Below are 19,618 nucleotides of genomic sequence, written 5' to 3' on the forward strand. Positions count from 1 at the left end.
TTAATCGTAACTGTATGGTTATGACTGCTCTGCGGTGTAACTAAAATATCTCCATAAGGTAGATGTTACATTTTGTTAATCTTAAAAACTTAATGTGCATTCTGCAGCTTTAATCTAGCAATAATAATGTATGGATGAACTTTTTTGCATCTGTATGACACAGAACTGCCTTTTCAGCTGAAATGAGAAGATCCTCCATAGTTTAGACAAGCATTGTCTCTCAAGGACGTACTCACAAACACTAAGGGAAAAATGCAGGGGAGTTTTCCTATAGACTGTATATAATCATACATGGATTATATACAGAACACGTATAGAATGGCCATTCTTATTTTGGATTGGAAGGATGTGGTGGTGCAGACGTTTATAACTTTGGTTTAGGTACCCTAGTTTAATATCAAGAGCTATACATGTGATGGTAAAAACATGCACTGCTCGCAAAAACATACAGGAAGAATTCTAAACATTCAATCAATTCCACAGCTCCTGTCCCTGGACCCTCATATGAAAACAGTATGCTAACCCAGAGAACTAGATAGGAAAGGTCCCTCTCAGAGCCTTCCATGCCTGCTAACATCACCGGTAACATTTTTATTTGACATTTGTCTATATAAACAGGAAACCACTGTCAGTGACACACAAACTATTCAGAACAGCTCCTGGTTGGAAAGTGGCAATTCACACTGATCAACATCTTTGAGAGGAAAGTGGAGGCTGCCTCCAGCTCAGCGTATTAATAAAACACAATTCATCCAAGCTCGTAGGTTATGTCGATACTACAAGCTGGTCTAAGTCTTAAGACTTCTTTGGTTATTTCTGCACTAACAGCGCTTTTAGGAAGCAGCTAGCAGAGACTGCAGCAGTCAGGAAAGAGCTGAGATGCAATTTTGCTTTATGGATTTTTGTGTGAATGGGTATATAGCTGGTTGGGATTTATTTTTTATTTCTAAATCCTTAAACATGTTAAAATGGTACAAACGTGGGTCTGACTTGTTATTTGTTATGGTGGTAACTGAAGAAATTCTTCTGCCTTCTCATGCAAAATATAAATTCTTATTCTGTCCCAGACGCTGCACAGCATCAGTGCATCGAATTAAGAGCAGAGGAAATGGCTTCTACTTTAGTCTTCTGCATTTCATTTTACCCTTTTACAAGCCATTTTAGTCACCTATGAGCAACAGCTCCTCGACAGCATTACTCGAGTAAAATGTTTGGTCAGCTTTTCCAGTGTAAACTCCTTCTGTGCTCTCTTGGATCCAATTCAGCAATTTTATACGGAAGAATCAGTATTCTAGTAGCTAGATTAATCTAACTCTATTAGGGATTAGAGCCTCTATTAGTCTGGTTGTTGTGCTGAGAAGCAGGCTTCCCAGATAAATCCTTAAAATTTGTTCTTAATACACAGGAACTTTTTAGGAGTTGCCTTGCTTTAAACTAGCAGTGTCATAACGCTAACAAAATAAGAAAAATAGAAGCCTTAAAAGACCTTATGCAAAACATCACAGCCAGATTTTTTTTCGCCTCTACTAAATCCTCTAAGAGTCAAAATCATTCAAAGCAATATAAGTAACAACTACAAAAAGCTGCCCTTGCAGACAGATACTTTTTGTTACGGCACAAGGCTTAGAACAGTGACTTATTGTTTGCAGAAGTGCTGCATGCTTGCCCTCACCCCTAGCAGAAGTTAATGGAAATTGTGAGCACTTGAAACTCCAAAAAGCCAGGCTAGGGCATCTCTTAAATCATTTCTAGAAACAAAATGGAAATGTCCATATGCTTGTCCTGCTTGAGCAGATGCTTCGGTCGCATGCTGGCTACATGTGCGTGCCCTTGGTTAGTGAGCTGCATAGCCACAAAGTGTCTGCAGTGAAGGAAGCCTTTGCCTCTGCCCTGCATCCCAGAATTGCTGTCCTGTGTGCACGGTCCTGGGCAGGTGCTGCAGGTGAAAAGGGCAAAGCAGCCACTGACAGCAGGCCTGATCTCATACGCTGAAAATAATGCTTCTTACTTCCGACCACCGCCATCCTAGAATCATGGCAAGAGCAATCAGGACGCAACAAAGGGCCACAAAAGCCCCCTCCATGGTTTGTGGTGAGATCAAGCACACTGTTACTGCCCTCAGCTGATGCCTGTCCATACAGCTCTCAGCAGCTGACAGGGATTTTGTGGTTCCAGCTGTCAGGGCAGAGTTTGCTCCAGGGCTCAACCATCCTTACAGTGAGCAAGTTTTCCTAATCCGAACTTCCCTTGCTACAAACTAAGATGTTTTCATTTCATTTTACCCTTACGCACCACACAATAACTGATCATTACCCTCTTTACTATTATTTTTTCTGTGACGGAAGATTTTGACTTTGACCAGATCTAGATTTCTAAACATTTTATTTGTATTCCTTTCTTTTCTTCGGCATGTCCCTATCTTCCACACGGATACCCAGACCAGTGCCATACTCCTGTGGAGGCTTTGACATTCTCAGCTAAGCACAGTAATTATTTCTTACAACTGACATTCCCATTAATGAAGCTGCAAATGACTTTTGCCCTCCTTTGCAACAGGATCAAGGTAATGAATCCCACTCTGTTTGCAATCCACTATAACACCAGATTTCTATTCCGCAGTATTGTCATCTTAGCTGCTATTTACCATCTGTATACGTAAACACGACTTTTTTTCTGCCCTGAGTGCAATTTGCACCTGTCTTTTAACATATCACATCTTATTGATTTCAGGCTAGTCTTTCAATCTATCAGGAACATTTGGAATTCTAATCCTAATTGAAATTACATTGGCTGGCACATAGACTCCTGGCCTATCTCCTTTTTAAAGGCAAATACCAACTCTGCCTTTTACTGATCCCTTGGGACTTCAACTTTCCTTTAGGAGTTCTCATAGAAGCTTGTTAATGGTTTGGAGATTGTTTTTGTTGGCTCCTATGCACTTCAGAAGGAATTTCATCAGTCTAGCCCGACCAGTGCATCTCACTTACCTTCAGACCCTTCACCATGTTCTTCTCTTGCTACCTTGTTGTGAATACTAACAGCGTTATATATATAATGGTTTATTATTTTTAGAAAGACTTCAAGATAAGAAAATAAAGAAAAAGTTCTGCACTCTGCTCTCATTTTATCTTCTCACTTAACTTTCTTATTCAAGGACATACTGATGCTTTCTTTCAGCTCTCCCTTACAGACAGCTTACCACTGAAGTCTCCTGCCAGTATGCATCTTTTGCTTCCTGAAACTTAGTGTGTACTGTGGTCTTCCTGGTTCACTCTTATAGTGTGCACTACTCTTTCACAGGGTCATCATTAGCAATACTTTTTCCTTTTCTTTTCAGTATTCTTATGGGCCACTGAAGAGTCTCTGACGTGGATGGATACATGGTCTGTGACTGCTTGCTCTTTTCTGCACCAAAAGAACGTGTTGCCTTATTAGAAATATGATGTCTTCTGGAGGGTATCATCTGCTGTTTCCTCCTACCTGTTGTTTCCCTGATTTTCTTTTATGGAGGTGGCTCTCTGACTTTCCACAGAACTAAGATCAAGGATGTTCCCTGGTTACTTCCGCTCTTATCACCTTCCACTTACAGACTGCTAGCTTGTTCCATCAGCCTGTTTATGCACATTTAGGAGACTTCAGCACTACAACATGCTCCTGTTTCTCATATGCAACAACTCAGGCATGAAGCTTTCCAGACAGCTGTTTTGCAACTGTGAGCTACCTCCCCCACCATCACGTGCTTTTCCCACATTCCCTTTGCTTGCACCAATCCTTTTCCCTCCTCTGCAGGGATACAACAACACATGGGAGTGTTAAATGACTCATCAAAATTACAGCCTGATGCTGGCAATCCTTCCCTTCGCATATCTTCCATTACAGCTATGGAGGAGCATCCTTGGAAAATCATCTCTGCGAGAATAGAGCTCTCCATTGCCTTCCAGCACCCTGCTGCAGCCTGTGTGACAGCAGTCTTCCCATTCTCATCTCGAGTAGATTCAAGATCTTCCCTGAGTGCAGGCTTCCTCAAATCAGTACAGACTACTGCATCGACTCATTTAATTAAACTGGGACAATTCCAGTTCCTGCTGTGGGAGGATAAGGCTATTTACCGACTTACAAATAAAATTCACAGTGGGCCAGGACTTGGAAGAGAAACAAAAGCACCAAATTGTTTTCTAGTGTCCACGTCCCGCTGTGCTAGGAGTCAGCATAGCTGGGTATCATTTATAGGTGGTTGGTAGTATTGTTTGCTCTGCTCCTGAGTCACTAAAATGCAACAATGTGGAATGAGTAACAGAGCTCTCCTGCAGGCAACAGGGAGACTGACAAGGATTAAGGGACCAGAGCGTTAAAGGAACATTTAGGCAAAGCCTTGACAGGGCAGAGGGTGCTGACAGTTTCATAGATCCTTTATAAAGCTGTCTACAACTCTACCTCAATCCAGCTGTGGCAGCGTGGTAGAGCCTGGCTTTCTAACTGATTTCCATTTCCTTTATTTATATTATTGCTCTTGATTCTCTTTATTTGTTTTTTCCCCTCAAAGCTTCAAAAGGGTAAGGTTCCTCTGCCTGCATAAGATATTCAACTCTTGCTGAAGACTTCCCTAGCAGTACCGCTGCATGCCTGGCTGCTCTGGCACATACATAAGCCCAGCATGCGTGACACTCGCATGTCCTGGGCACATCTCCTGCTAAGCAAAGGACAACTTCTTTACTGAGGGTCTGGGTGTTCAGTGCAGCTCACAGCTGCACACAAGCACACAGTAGAGCTTTCATATGTAATTTTTAGTCTCAAGCAAATATTTTGTCACCTTGGCATCTATCACTACCAGCATTCCTCTATGCTGCCTTTTTGGCAGTAGGGCTTTTTGGTACCTTTATCCTGTAGGACTACCCACTCCTACTTCACATCCATGGACATAAGCACCTGCAGCTTTGCTTTAATTCAAAGCAAAATTCACAGTTGAGAGAGTTTTTTTTGCATTTTGTGGTGAACGTTCTTTTGCACAGTTCACATCCACTGTCAAGGATTTCCATTTTCATTTATGCTGAATTCACACAAAGCTAAGCAGTCCATCCGAGGCATGTTCTCATGTCAGTCCCCTTGTATACAAGGTCAACATCTGAGCTTGGTCTTGCAGTAGATTATCTTTCCTGGAGCATTCCAGCTGCTCCACAGCCTTTGGATTCATTGGTGAGGATCCAAAGAAATATCTCATATGAATAGTTATCCCAAATTGCAACTCTCTTCTGGTTTTGTGTGTGTTGTTTGTTTTTTTTTTTCCATTTGCTTGGCTAACTCCTTGTCCCTTGTACTTGTCAGGTGGCATGCATACTAATATGGGAGGTGAACTGGGGGTTACTTACTCATGTAATTAATTTGTTGGCTGGACAAAATGCATGGATACTAAATTTCCTTAATATGTAGGCTTCAACCCAGGGCATACTGATCACACTGAATCCATACAGCTCCTTTAACCACTATCAATCTCCTTACACATATATTACCTAAACTCTTAGTTTGTATGTAGACAGTAACAAGCAGATTTTTCTCATCACTTTCATAGGGCATCTTATATTACTCAATTATCCTGGACTTTGCTCAAATATATAGACTATGATCTGACATCTTTTTATTTATGAAAATAGAGTAAAATGACAAATATCAGTTATTTTTATTCAGATGAAAATCTTATTGATATGTGTTCTGTTTTATGCTACTATACTTTCCAAATAAATTCAAGAGGATTTATAAAGGCATTTTTAGTGGTACACAAGAAGCCAAGTAAAACATCATGATTTTGTTCCATTCTTAAGCATTATTATGGTGCTACAGCGAGGTTGGCTGACTATAATTGGTTCTACATTTCCCCAACATATCCTTTCTGTTGTTCATTTGAATTAAAAGCGCTGGCAAAGTGAAATTTAACTATAAACTCTCTGAAATATGCAGCAATTTTGCCATTATCTTCGATGGAAAAAAAGAATGGGCCAACTCTGATTGTGCCTGTGTTGTTTTTCTAAATGCTTACATACTACATAGCGATTTTGCTCTCAAATTTTTACCAAAAGGTAACACTATAAGAACAGGTATCATTAGTTCTAATTCAACCCCAGAAAAGTCTGTACAATGTCACCACTTTATACTGCCTAGAAAACACTTACCTCAGATAAATGACCCTCTGCTCCAAATGAAATGTCTTCCACAACCTGTTGCAGATAAGTTATTAAGTATATGGTACATACATGTGTAAACATTAATATTTCAATGGAACTTACAAAAACAGTATAGCACATAAAAAGTTATATAAGCTGAACAATTACATCATTTTACTACAGATGTATGAAACATTTCAATTGCTTTTCTAATGGGGCCGTGGCAGCCACCCAATATTTAAAGCTAAATTTGAATACATTTTATTAAAGCCTGAATTTTGGCTTCCCTGTTAAAACCCACAAGGAACACTGCCTCTAAAACTGAAACACTAAATATAGATTGAGACAAACTTCTCTACCAAACTCTTACTGATCTAAACACCATTCAGAAGTCTACAGAAATTTTCTGGCACAAACCCTGTAAATGATTTTGGGCAGGAGATTCTGCCCCCACTGATGGTTTTTATTAGTAACATGTGGTAACTACAGTTCCTCTTTCAAAACTTACTTTGTCTGTAAAGTCTGTAAGAAATTGGGCAATTTTTCACTGAATGAGGAGCAGTCAAAAATTTCATGTTAATGTTCCTGGAAAATCATTAATACTTATCTCAAACAACAATATTGGTAATATCTAAATAAACAGATATAGGGATAGTGCTTTGATAGGGCAATACTTAGTATCACAGGTATGTATGTATATGCATAATACAGTAGAAAATCATTACTCTTCCATAAGACCATTACAAGTTCTGCATATTTCAATAGTCTATATGAAGAGAAGCTGTTTAGATGTATTTTACCTACCATACTCATTTTGTTATTCTATTTTTACTGCAACATACTTGTAAGCATTAAACTTACTGAGATACTGTTATCTCTATCTAAAGAGTTAGCGTGTTTACCGATAGATATGACAGTATCACTCGCAGCTAAGGGGCATCTTACTGCACAACCACATGTGTGACTGTACAACAATGATCTGATCATTGTATACAAGCCAGCTTCCTGTTTTTACAGCAACCCTTTCCAGCTTGGATTAATACAGAAAACATTCAGACACTGACTTCCACTGATGCTTAATGCTGACATTCAAAAAGATGATTAAATTTTAAGTTTCCAAATTACATTTGAAGCTCCACAAATACAATATTTAATTAAAACTCAAATGAATGCACAGTTTATTTAGCTTTCTAAAGGCTTTGTCCTTTACACATTGCACATTTGCCTCCTGGATCACAAGCTATCTCAGTGCACAGTAATGAGTTGCAGCCCGTTAACTGAGGCTTTCTTGTTCCTTGCTTTTGATAAATTCTGAAAAATGTTGTGTCATATGCTGTGATGACTTCTTTTTAATGACAGACAGTACATTAAATATTATAAATATTTCATAGCTGCTCACTTAATATTACTTAAAACATTTAATATCTTAAAAACAGTGAATAAAATGAATGCTTTACAATGATAGAACCTTCCCAACATTAATGCTTTCAAAAAGACTTCTAAACATCTTCCCAGATGGCAAAACTGAAGTATGCAGAGGTGAGGAAAGAAAACCAACCCTTACTCTTACCTCTTTTCTCGCTTCAGTAACAAGTGAAAATATGAGAAATGATCTACAAAGAATTCTGATGGGAAAACTACCAAAAACGCTGACTTACAAGAAAGGTAACACTACTGAATTTTGGTTTTTACCTTGTAACTTTAATCACCTCAATTTTCTTGAAATCTAGTAGGTGTTTCTTTCCTTCATAGTGATTAAGAGGGAACACTGCACAGCATGCCAGATAGCAGAAGAAGAAAAAAGGATAGGTCAGGAACTCAAGCCTGCGGGTACACACATACTCATGTTCATCAAGATACTTGGTGTTAGGGAGGTCCCAGCACACACACATCTCTATGTTTATTAGTTATCATTGGTGCTGCTAGCATTATTAATATGCGTTGCTTACACATACATTATCGACAAACAAAAAATAAAGCAAGATTTCATAAGTAGTGGAACAAGCAAGCATTAATGTCTGAAGAGAAATGAAACGCTACTGCATACTTTAGGAATCGCTCACATGTTCATATATATGCATCTAACTACGTATTATCGACCACAGCAACTTCCATCTCACTCACGTGCAACCTGAGCAATATTACTTGCAGTTTAAAAGTATGGATCATTTCTGGGATGAAAACTAGAACCCATCTTGAATTCCTCAGAGACTTGGGAGAAAAATCAATCTCAGTTAGTTAGCAAAAGACAAACTAGAACTGCACTGGCAGGGCACCTCATTTTCGGCAAAACAGCCACTACCTGGAGAACACACACTTACATGAAAAATCAAGAATTTATTTTAACTTCATTAGAAAACAAGTTGACTTTGACAAGACTGAGACTAGAAGTACTGTCTACAAGTTTGCGTCAGCACTTTTTAAAATACTATATTCTAATAAATTATCTGTAGCTGAGAAGGGTAAACCTTAATTTTAAGTAACTTAGATTGTTTCAGGATTAATTTTACTGGCCTCACTTTATTTAGTTTTGACCAAAAAATTAGTCATGATGTTTCAGTAACCTGAGCTGCCAAGCCATGTGATTGTCTTCCTTGCTTAGCAGTCAGTTTTATAAAGGAAGCCTGGCTTGCAGGATTATTTGGGGTATGCCATAGTCTGCTGCATAAACAAACTGATAAAAATTTCTCTACTGTCTTAGAAAACACAGTTATGAGGACTATAAAGTAACTGTTGACAGTTAATAAACCTGTGCTCACACATGACAGTAAAATATCTGAACTTTCAAAGAATTTATACCTTGCATATTTTATATCAGAACATTCATATCTTGTGATCTAGTGAGGATATTTAATTAAAAATGAAAAATGTCCCTTCTGCAAAGCAGTATCTGAGGATCTAAGCTAGGGGTTATTTCTGTTCTCCTATTCTTTTTTTTTTTTTTTTTTTTTTAATTCTTGTGTTTGTTTGTTTCTTTGTTTTCTAATGAAAAATACACAGAAGGCTAATTATATGCAGGAAAACTGCATTTATAATATACATCGATAAAAACAAATCCACTGCTCAGTAATATTTAGCCAGGTAGAACATGATAAATAATTGGGGTGCTTTATTTATAGCCTTTCACCATCAGGAGAATTAATTACCTGGGAAGGCAATGCACCTTCAAAGGCATATATACTCATATGCTACGAGTACTTGCAGTACTGTTTTGAACTGAGCAATTCAGTAATCTCTCAATACAAAGAATGCCACTCTTTCCTTCTGCTTCAGTGACCAACAGCTGTCTGTTTAGAAATTCCCTAATGGAGAGCAGAGATGACCCAGCTGAAGAGAAGGGTCCTTCTAGAAATGTGGCAACCACATCAGGCTACCCCTCTCACAAGGAGGGCACAGACTCGTTAAATAATATCTAACTAAGTATATTTGACAAATACATGTTTTTCCACTAGGTACCTCCACTTGATAAATGCTATCTCTTGACTAATGGTTATAAAACTACTAATGCACAACAGTAAGATTTTCTGAATGAAAGTGAGAGACATGGCCAAGGTAGACATTAAAATCTACATCGCCACATTTTTTTTGTTTTGCTGCTGTACTGGCTCTGGCTGGGATGGAGTTAACTTTCCCTGCAGCAGCCCATACGGTGCTGTGCTCTGCACGTGTAGCTAGAACAGCCCTGGTATCACACCGGTGTTACCTCTCTTGCTGAGCAGTGCTGGCACAGCAGCAGGACTCCCTCCAAACCACCCCAAAGCCAGTGGACAGGAGGTGGGCAAGAGGTGTGGAGGGGACATCATCAGGGCAGCTGACCCAAACCCAACCAAAGGGATATTCCATATGGTTTGGAGTCACACTCAGCAATAAAAGGTGGGAAAGGGAATGGAGAGGAGGGGCTCTCATTATGAAGACATCTGTCCTCCCAAACAACCACTACATGTATTGAGGCCCTGCTTCCCAGGACACGGCTGAACACAGCTCATTGATGGGAAGCAGAGAATTTTATTTTTTCTCTCCCTGTGTTTCTGTGTGGCCTTTGCTTTGTTTGTTTTGTTTTGTTTGTTTGTTTTTCCCTCCTCCTTTTCCCTTTAATTAAATTATCCTTATCTCAACCCGTGAGCCTTTTCTTTTTTTTCCCAGCACACTTTCTTCTCCCCCTCTTCTTCTGCAGAGGGGGAGTGAGAGAGTGGTTGTGGTGAAGTTCAGCTGCCCAGCAAGGTAAAACCACCACAGCCACAAGTATAAACCACTTTTAAAATGAAAACATTACAATACCATATAACAGAGCATTTAATGCTGCAAAAGTGGATTGCCTTTCATAGAATCACAGAATATCCCAAGCTGGAAAGGACCCATAAGGATCACTGAGTCCAACTCCTGGCCCCACACAGGACCACCCAAAAACCAACCCATGTGTCTGAGAGCATTGCTCAGATGCTTCTTGAACTCCAGCAGGCTCGGTGCCCTGACCACTGCCCTGAGGAGCCTGTCCCAGTGCCCAGCTACCCTTTCAGTGAAGAACCTTTTCCTAACATCCAATCTGAAAACACAACTTTCAATGAAGTCAATTTACAAATCAAGACATTTTCTCCCTTTTAATATCTTCTCCACTTCAAAGCATTAAAAAGGAGGTTAGCACAATTTTTAAGAAACGTGTCAGGTTCACATGTTTGCTTTTATATTCTGCCTTGTGACGAACTGCTGGGAGATGGCAGGAAGCAGTATGCTACAGCTAGCTCTTCTCTAAAAGGTTAGATACTGCCTGTCACTCCTACTGAGATCCCACCAGCATTACTACCTAAACTGTAAGATGCACTTGATTGTGTAAAACTTCTATATCCCATAAGGAAAAAAAAAATCTCAGATCCTTAAAATACAAAAACTATCGACCAGCCCAAATTCCAGAACCAGAAAACAGTCTATGGGTTTTGTTCATTTTTTATGGTTGTAATGGGTTGCGGTTGTCACTGATGCATAACTTATATTCAATGGTCTTAGCTGCAGGTAGCACTGAAGCAGAGGAAGGCTAGTCAACTAAGCTGTGGTAAAACACTGCTCTGTTGCTCAACCCCTTCTAAAAGCTGGAAAGTGAATGAATGTTCTTATAATAACATAACTGCTGCTTTTTTTCCCTTCAGTTTTCCCAGTCCTAGGAGCACTGTGAGAACAGAAGGACCTCCATAGGTCCTTCACTGATGGGCATTTTAGTGTTTGTATTTACACATCAGCTTCTATATAAATTATGGCACATTCTCAAAGTGGTGTTTAATCAGGATGCCTGGACAGACCAGATTGCAAGCAAAGGCATTTATCCTACGAAGTTTAAAAGCAGCTAGATGAAGAGCTGAAGTTAGGTGGATAGTGCCCCTAAGTTCCATCTGTAGTTGATAAGAGACAGAGAAGAAATTATCAAAAATTGTGTAAATATACTTTCCCCTTCCACTAAACATATGGGGAACCCGTCTTTCTGATTCCTGCACCTCTATCCAGAACCCAAAGTCACCTCACTTCAGTTGGCTTTATGTTATTCTAATGCCACTTTCCAGGGAAATGATACTTGCAGAGATGAAATGGCTGATATCTCCTGCATGAATCTCAAGAGTGCTACAGAAACAGTAATAAAGCCCCAAACCTTCCAGAGCTTCCCAGATGCTTTTTTAAAAGGGAATCACGGCTTTCCATGACCAACAGAATGGCTCATATTACTTCAACCAACCCATAAGGATATGATGAGAGAAAAAAAAAATCTCAGAGGAAAAAACTAAATCAAATCCACAGTTGACCATTTACAGTAAAAACCCTCTCCATGTGGATTCAGTCTGGAAAGTGTCTTTCCTAGGCTGCAAGTACTGTTGAAGCCCAATTTAAAAACAGAATTTTACTAAAAAGAAGAGACTTTACAGTAAGGTAACACCCTGCTTTCTGCTAAGTCTCAGCCAGTATGAATGCAAAATATGGTATCAGCTTTCAATGTAATGCACAGTTCAATGGCTCCTAGCACCACGTGGGATTAAGCACACTTTTAATTTTTGTCAATCAACTGAAAAAATAACTCCCGTCGGAGGGTCTTTTTGTCACAGTGCAGCTACTGGGTCACAAAGCTTTTCAATAGCTTTATTTATTTATTTATTGCCTTGACAGTGCAGTTAAATGATTTTTAGGTAGTTGCAAATATTTAAGCAAGGATGGCATTCCAGAGCAGAGCACAAAAACTTAAAAGAAATTTCTCAGACCCTTTAAATCTCATGATTTTTTTAATTCTTTTAGTATTTTCTATATGCCGGAAGCCTACCTGCATCTGAGCTAGGAAGCCTTTGACCTTTTCACTAGGGAAGGAAAAATTATCCCCTCCCCACTACAGCTAACACAGATCCAGGGCTAACTAGTCAGTAGAACTAACTCAGAGTGAAACTCATCAGTGAGATGAGGAGTAGCTGGTAATCTGAGTTAAATACTTAGAGAATCTTAAGATAAATGTTTTTCCTTTAAATCCAGATGTAGAGTCTGGATTCACTGCCTCATTAATTTCTAAATTTTAAGAAGACTGATGGTTAAAGGAAAAAGGGTTGAAGGGCTTCGGAGAAGCTAATAAGCTTTTTTATTCATGTCCCATATTGGAGGCCAGATGTTAAGTTCATTCTTAAACTGCCCTGCTGACCCATCACCCAGATTTAACTCCTCCTCTCAAAATAAAAACCAGCAGTATCACTTCAAATCCAGCTGTAGAGTATTTCAGATACCTGTTTCAGCTCACTGTGCTTGGAGCAGGGAACACTGCCCCACTCTGTGCCCTTCGAAAAGTGACTTTCTTTTCTTTTCTCAGAATCAGAAGGGCCATCAGCAGCCATCTCCAGCTCATCCATTTGGTTGTCCTCTTCCTCCAAACCACAGCAACTGGTTTCTTTCAGTTGAAAGCCTCGGATCAACAGCTGACAGGCCTCCAAGTCAGCTTCCCACACTCTTTGGAGCAGCTGGCTCCCGCAGCTGAAATAAAAGCCAAAAGAAAATAATGCAGATCAGGGAGAATGGTTGCTATTTCAAGTGGGGTGACTACTTGCGATCAGATAGAAAAATATAAAAACAACGGAAAAACAACAGCAACTCAAATACTTCCACAGAGATAGCACAAGCTATTTTGAACTGAAAAGCAGCAATATGACAGCCCGATGCAGAAGTCACTTTAAAAAACTTTGTGTTAAGACGTTGTTTCCAACAGTAGGGCATACACTGGCTACGTGTGACCTTCTCCTGATCTGATACAAGTCCAGGAATCTTGTGATCAGAACCAGCACTTTCTTTGCTCTGTCAGGTATACAGACCTGTCAGCAGTCATGTGGCTTTCCTGAATTTCTTATAAAATATCAACTATGAGCAATCACACTATTTACTGCATTAAATCAGCTCTAGTTTTTGGAAAATAGATAGAGTGACTGCTCATTTTCTTGTTACACTGCAATGTACATGCTTTGACTCTAGTGAATCAATTAGATAAAGCTGGTAATACTCTCCTGTCCTTCAGTTTTCTACCTTTGAATGTTGTCCTTATCTCTCCCTAAAATGTTTTTGTTTTATTTATTTATAATTTTATTATCCCACTAAAGAAAAACAATTTATTAGGCATTTCAAAATACCAAATTTCTTCACACTTTCAATCTATTGATCATCTCTGAGATGGCCACATACGTTACAAATACTAATCCTGAGATATGTCCAAGTAGATATTTTTATCTGAAGTAAATGGCAATTTTATGTATAGCCAGTTTTTCAGAACAAGATACTGAATACTAACATCACACTGCTCTTAAGAGATGTGGTCACATCTCCATTTAATACATCTTGTCTCTAAGGAGCCAAAGGATTAGGTTGCCTGCTAAAATATCATTGGCAGAGCCTGGAATAGGACTCAGAAGTGCTAATTCCCACGGCAATACACACTTCTAGACAGATTTGAATACTATTATCTAATAACCACAATACTTCTTCTCAGTGCTTTTCAAATCATATCACTTGCTATATAATAGGAGGCAATTATAAGTGATTAAAAGAAGGAAAATAACTATCAGATTTTAACTTTTCTGACCAAGTTAAAAGCTAGCTTATCTTTTATTCTGAATGAAGGATAAAGGAGATGCTCTGCTCACAATGAATTCATTAATCCAACAGAGGTATATTTTTAAACTCTACAAACACAAGGCGCCAAGATGGAAAATTCACAAAGCAGTATTTTGAAACTGAGAGCAAAACCAGGCTCCAGAAGCTGTGGTACTTGATGTGAACTTAGCATCAGTATCAGTGGTTACTGAGGGTAGGATGCAGCATGAAGTCCTTAAATCAGTCCCCAACAAGAAGTTCAGAGTGTCACTAATTAGAAAGGGAAAAAAATCTTCACTGGATTGCAACTCTATGCTCCATCGAGGTAGCGTTTTACTTACCAAGCCAGAAACATAAAATATCCCCCACTGTTTCTCTATTTGTCAGTCACACCATCATGGTTACACAGTCAAAACATCTCCCTGCAGATATACATATGCCCATTTACTTGCTTTTTGCAAAAGTTTGCTTGCAGCTATATATGACATATTATAAAAGACTCAAAACACACCAGAGACCTGAGTGATAATTTCCAGTGGATTGCCTGTTTTTGGTTATTCATTTTAATGAAGAACTCTATTGACAAAATTGGGACAGAGATAGTGATATATGTAGTATTCACAGCAGAGAAGATGAACAGCATATATAAAAGCAGAGGGTAATAGTGCCTGGGCTGCAATTATTCACCCATGACTCAGCAATTCAGTCAACATGCTTTTGATTATGTCTTACTCCCACTTTACTAATCAGCAATTACTGAATGTGCCTCTAATAGCTTGCTCTTATTTTAAAGACATCTTTGTTTTATCATTGTATCAATAAAACTCTGATATATCTTGACCTCAGATACCAAGTAAGAATGTTAAATGATGTTACGCTGAACTTTTCAACTGCAACCAGTAAATGCAAATATACCGGGATAATCTAGGCCTACTTAAGTCCAAGGACTCTGAATTTTTTAGTCTATATTTTGAAATTCAGCATTTAGAAGCATTTTTCAAACATGCTTTTAAAGTGAAAATTATTTGAAGGCTGCAAATAGCTTACAGAGAAGCACGGACCAAATAAGCATTAAAAATTACGTTGTCCCCAACATGCAAAATCTTTACATGTTATGACAGGTATAAAAGTAAGCTCAAGTGGATTTCAGAGTTTGGTTTGTGTTTAATCCACTGTAAAAGTGCATTTGCAGTCTCTATGAAATGAAAAGTATGTGGGTGCCTGTATTGAACACAGTGGGTTTCTCAGGTACACAACTTTTCCAAATGATGCAACAAGATTGGGTGAGATTTTATATTATTCCTGTATTCATAAATCCTTTATGATGTATTAATCTCTAGATGTTATATGCCTGTTTGTACAATACCAACAAAGTATGGTGTGGGAAGTTCAACAGAGGTGGGAGGAACAATTTGCTGGAATCCACAACACATCGCCATCCATCATCCATTTATACAGACCCAGCAACAACAAAGCATACCTTAATCACCCAAAGATTCTGCATTTCCAAGTGCCAGAGGGCTCACAAGTCCCAGGTGCTAGCTGTTGTACAAATACCAGCAAGATTGCAAAGAGCTAGATACAGACAAGGATGTTCAAAGAAACATTGAGACAACAGTGGACTGAACACAGCACATTAGTTACAGTACAACAGTTTAATTAGATACATCAGCAAGTAATTAGTCTAATCATCATCAAGCACACCGAGATATCATCGTGAATGAGAATTTGCAGGAGGCCAATGAAACAGGTCTATGGTTATCTAAGATCTCCATCCCTCCATACAGGAATCACGTAGGAAAGGCAAAAGATGTTGCTGTAAAAATGTAATGGGATGCCACACTGGGATACTGGTGTCTTTTATTATCTTTAGATGGAAGTCAGTCTCAAAAAAAAAAAAAATGAATAGGTGGAAAAAGATTGTGAACAGCCTTGACATTGAAGACTAGAAGTTATGTTTAATGTAACAGAACAGAGGGAACCAATGGAGAAAACCAAAGTGAAATGATCAGAAAGACAGAATTTAAAAAGGGGAAGGGGGGAGGGAGGGAGGGGGGGACGGAGGGAGAGCAGTCATTGCAGTAGCAACAGCATTTGGACTGGTTGTAGGGCAAGACTGCTTTTGTCAAGTAGATGCCAGAGAAACGAATGTTGAAGTAACTGAGATGCAAGACTCAGTACAAGTGATTTTTTAGCTGGATGGATAGCTTGGACAGGTCTTATCTCCAGGATATCATGCAAAAAGAATCCAAATGAGCAGGCCTACATTGACTTAAAGAATGGCTGAGACATCCACAGGAACTCAAACAGAAGAAGCAGGAGAGAGAATTCTGGATTAGGTCAAGTTGATGAAGATAAAAGAGCTGTCAGAGAAAACAGAGCTGTTTATAGACAGGAGGAAATGAATGTGGAATGGAGAGGCTTATCTGCAAGTTCTCTTTGTAATGTGGCAGTTGAAATTATAGTTACAGATGCCTTTACGAAGTCTCAAGTAGGAAGCGGCAGCCACAAGGAGTTTTCTAGGGAATGACAGCACAGACAAGGGGGTGCAGGAATATGGAGGGTATCTTCAATCTACATGTAACACTGGGTGAAAATCATGTTGAGAGTCACATCCAACAAGGATCTTCTCTTTCCTCCTTCAAGTCCAAAGAACATTGCTCCTCAGTCTTTGCACAAGATTCCCAGAGACACCAGTGGGGGCTCTTTATGTGACTCTCAGCACAACATTACTCTAAAACTATTTATAGTGCTAACTGGAACACTGAGAACACAACTTTTCTATTGAAGGCTCTGCAGACATACAAAAGGCACATTCAGTCCTGGAACATTATAGCCTAAATGAAAACATGCCCATGTAAAAATAGCCAAAAGACTTTATATTAAATATGATAATAAATAAATAATAATTTTTAAAAGCCAACACCACAAAAAATGTCCCCCCCAAAACCTCCTGGAAAGCAAATTGGAATCAACACGCGGAGATGTCACAACTTGTAAATCTCACCATCTCTCGATTTTAGGAATGCCCCTTGGTGAGTGAATCGTTAAAAGTGGTTTATAACACCCTGAGGTCAACATTGTGTGTTGATACAAGATATTGCTTATTTTAAGGACAGCAAAGGGAAATCCCTCTAAGAAGCCACTGCAAGTGAGACTGAAGCTAAAAGGCTGCATAGCAAGACGTCTATTTGGAAACTGCATAAACAAAAGCTAATTTACCAGGTGAGATTAACTAAGAAGAAACACTCCAGACAACTTCCTTCTAACAGGCAAGCCACACTAAGGTACAGAGTCAGGAACACACATACATACCTTTTTCTAGTACCAGGCACATTTGTTCACACACTGCATTCACTGACGCTAAAGGTAGCTTTCTCTGACCAGACAGCAAATGAAGTGCAACAAAAATACTCTGGCAGAGACAAAAGGGATTTTCACTAGGACAGTTAAAATGACTGGAAAATTGTGAAGCTTACAGAAAATGGCAACGCAAATCAGAAGACTTCACTCCATATCCCCCTCCTTTGTTGATCTGGGGAAAGTTGCTCTGTATTTCGGTCACTCAATTCTATTTATATTTTGCACCACAGGGAAAGAACTAGCTCTTCCTACTCTCTGTTTAGTTGTCTTTGCTGCTTTTTCTTAAGGCAACAGTCATGCAATGAACAAAGGAGGCAACCAAAAGAAAGAAAGTATGGAGCAATAATATTTAATTTACTGGGGACTAGAGGAAGAAAGCTGTGGTGCGTTACTCTTTGCAGAAACCCATCCCTCTGATTTGGTTTATCGTATTAATTCAGTCATGCATGAATAGCTCAGCTTATATTTGACAAATATTTACAACTTCAGGAATATATTTTGCTTTTCTCTTTTTTAAAACAAGGTTACCAGCCTGATCTTTTCTTCATCTTCCACGTTCACTCTTACATTTAAAGATGCCTACAACCAATCTGTTGAACAAATCAAGAACTGCAATGTTCTTATCAGTGGGTCATGTGAGGCTCTGGTGAACGGGAGTCACATAACCCTGTTTTCCCTGTCTGGCTGGTGTTCAACAGCAGTCTGATAAGGAAGAAGGTACAGCTAGGGCTCATCAGATCGCAACTTGCAGCTGGCAAACATGAAAGTGAGAAGAGAAAAGGGTCAGGAAAAGAGAGGAAGAAAACCTGGACTCTCGTCTGAACAGCAAAACTTATTTTCTCCTTGCCTGCACACTAGAAAGTCACCTTTTATAAACATCTGAAATAAAAAAAACTTCTGTTTTTTTCTTCCTGCAACTTTCTCTAATCCTATAAAACCCCTCTATACACACCAGTTATAGAATCTCAATTTCACAATTCAATTCCTTGCATTGTGTTTCTTCTCTGCAATCTCCTCAGGAGCTGAAAATCTCATGAATTCACTTTGTATTGTTTTGATCATGTGTTTCTCCCCCAGTGCGCGAGACTTATTTTTCCTACTCCCTTATTTCAAAGCTCAGTGACAACATTTATTTGCTGTTCAGCGTTATTATTGCACTTCTCCGTGTAAAAACAAGACTCACTCCCAAGAGGTTAGGGGTCTCCATTCTCCCTTGTCAGATAATAACCTACTTTAACTCCTACCTTAGAGACTAACTAGAGCTCCTTGGCAAAGTCTGAAGCTTGCAGTATGTTTCTCTGGCACAAGTGATTTGCTTCTTTAACCTTGCCTTCTCCCTTATAAAACATACAATAATATCTAGCAGACTACACAACGTAATATTTTACTGAAAGCATGAAGAACATAACAAGTAGGTGCCCCTCTGTAGATGTGTGGTGTAATGACCTACTGGAGAATGCTCTGAACCAGAACCACATAGCCCAAGAAATCAGTCCTCAGAATCCCAATCTGATTTCTGGATTCTTAAACTTCCAACACCCAAAAAATATGCTCTGGGCTGACTTTTCTAACATTTAAATCTTATAAGCCACAGACATGTTCTCTGTACAACAGTCCTACCCAAAAGACATCCAGCTCATCCAGCCAGGATGTCATGGCACAGCACAGAGACATGGACACTGCTTTCCTGCAGCTTGGAGAATGGATGGTAGCGGTGGCTCTGCTTTCTATAGGATGCCAGAAATGTCCACAGGAAGAGATTTGAAGAAAGAGGTGAGCAGAGTCCTCAGCCCAGCCCTCATGGTGGTGAGAGCTCCTTGTGGCATTCTTCTCTCTATTACTCAGGGATGTAGCAGGGCAGAGTATACCTGCAGATGCAGTACTTTATAATATGTGAGGGTATGAAGATGTATGTATGTATGTGTGTATGTGAAGAGGTACACATATAAAGAAAACAAGCCTTTTTAACTTATAGAATCACAGAATCACAGAATTTCTAGGTTGGA

General features: G+C 39.2%; 1 protein-coding gene across 1 annotated transcript in view; it reads right to left on the reverse strand.

The window, feature by feature from the left end:
• DISC1 (DISC1 scaffold protein) overlaps positions 1 to 19,618 on the reverse strand; it is a 196,889-nt gene that overhangs the window by 12,114 nt on the left and 165,157 nt on the right. Inside the window, 2 exon segments of the mRNA XM_068676788.1 lie at positions 6,165 to 6,209; positions 12,899 to 13,142. Of these exon segments, the coding sequence (XP_068532889.1) occupies positions 6,165 to 6,209; positions 12,899 to 13,142 (289 nt within the window).

This window comes from Anas acuta, chromosome 3 (assembly GCF_963932015.1).
Source record: "Anas acuta chromosome 3, bAnaAcu1.1, whole genome shotgun sequence".
NCBI lineage: Eukaryota > Metazoa > Chordata > Aves > Anseriformes > Anatidae > Anas > Anas acuta.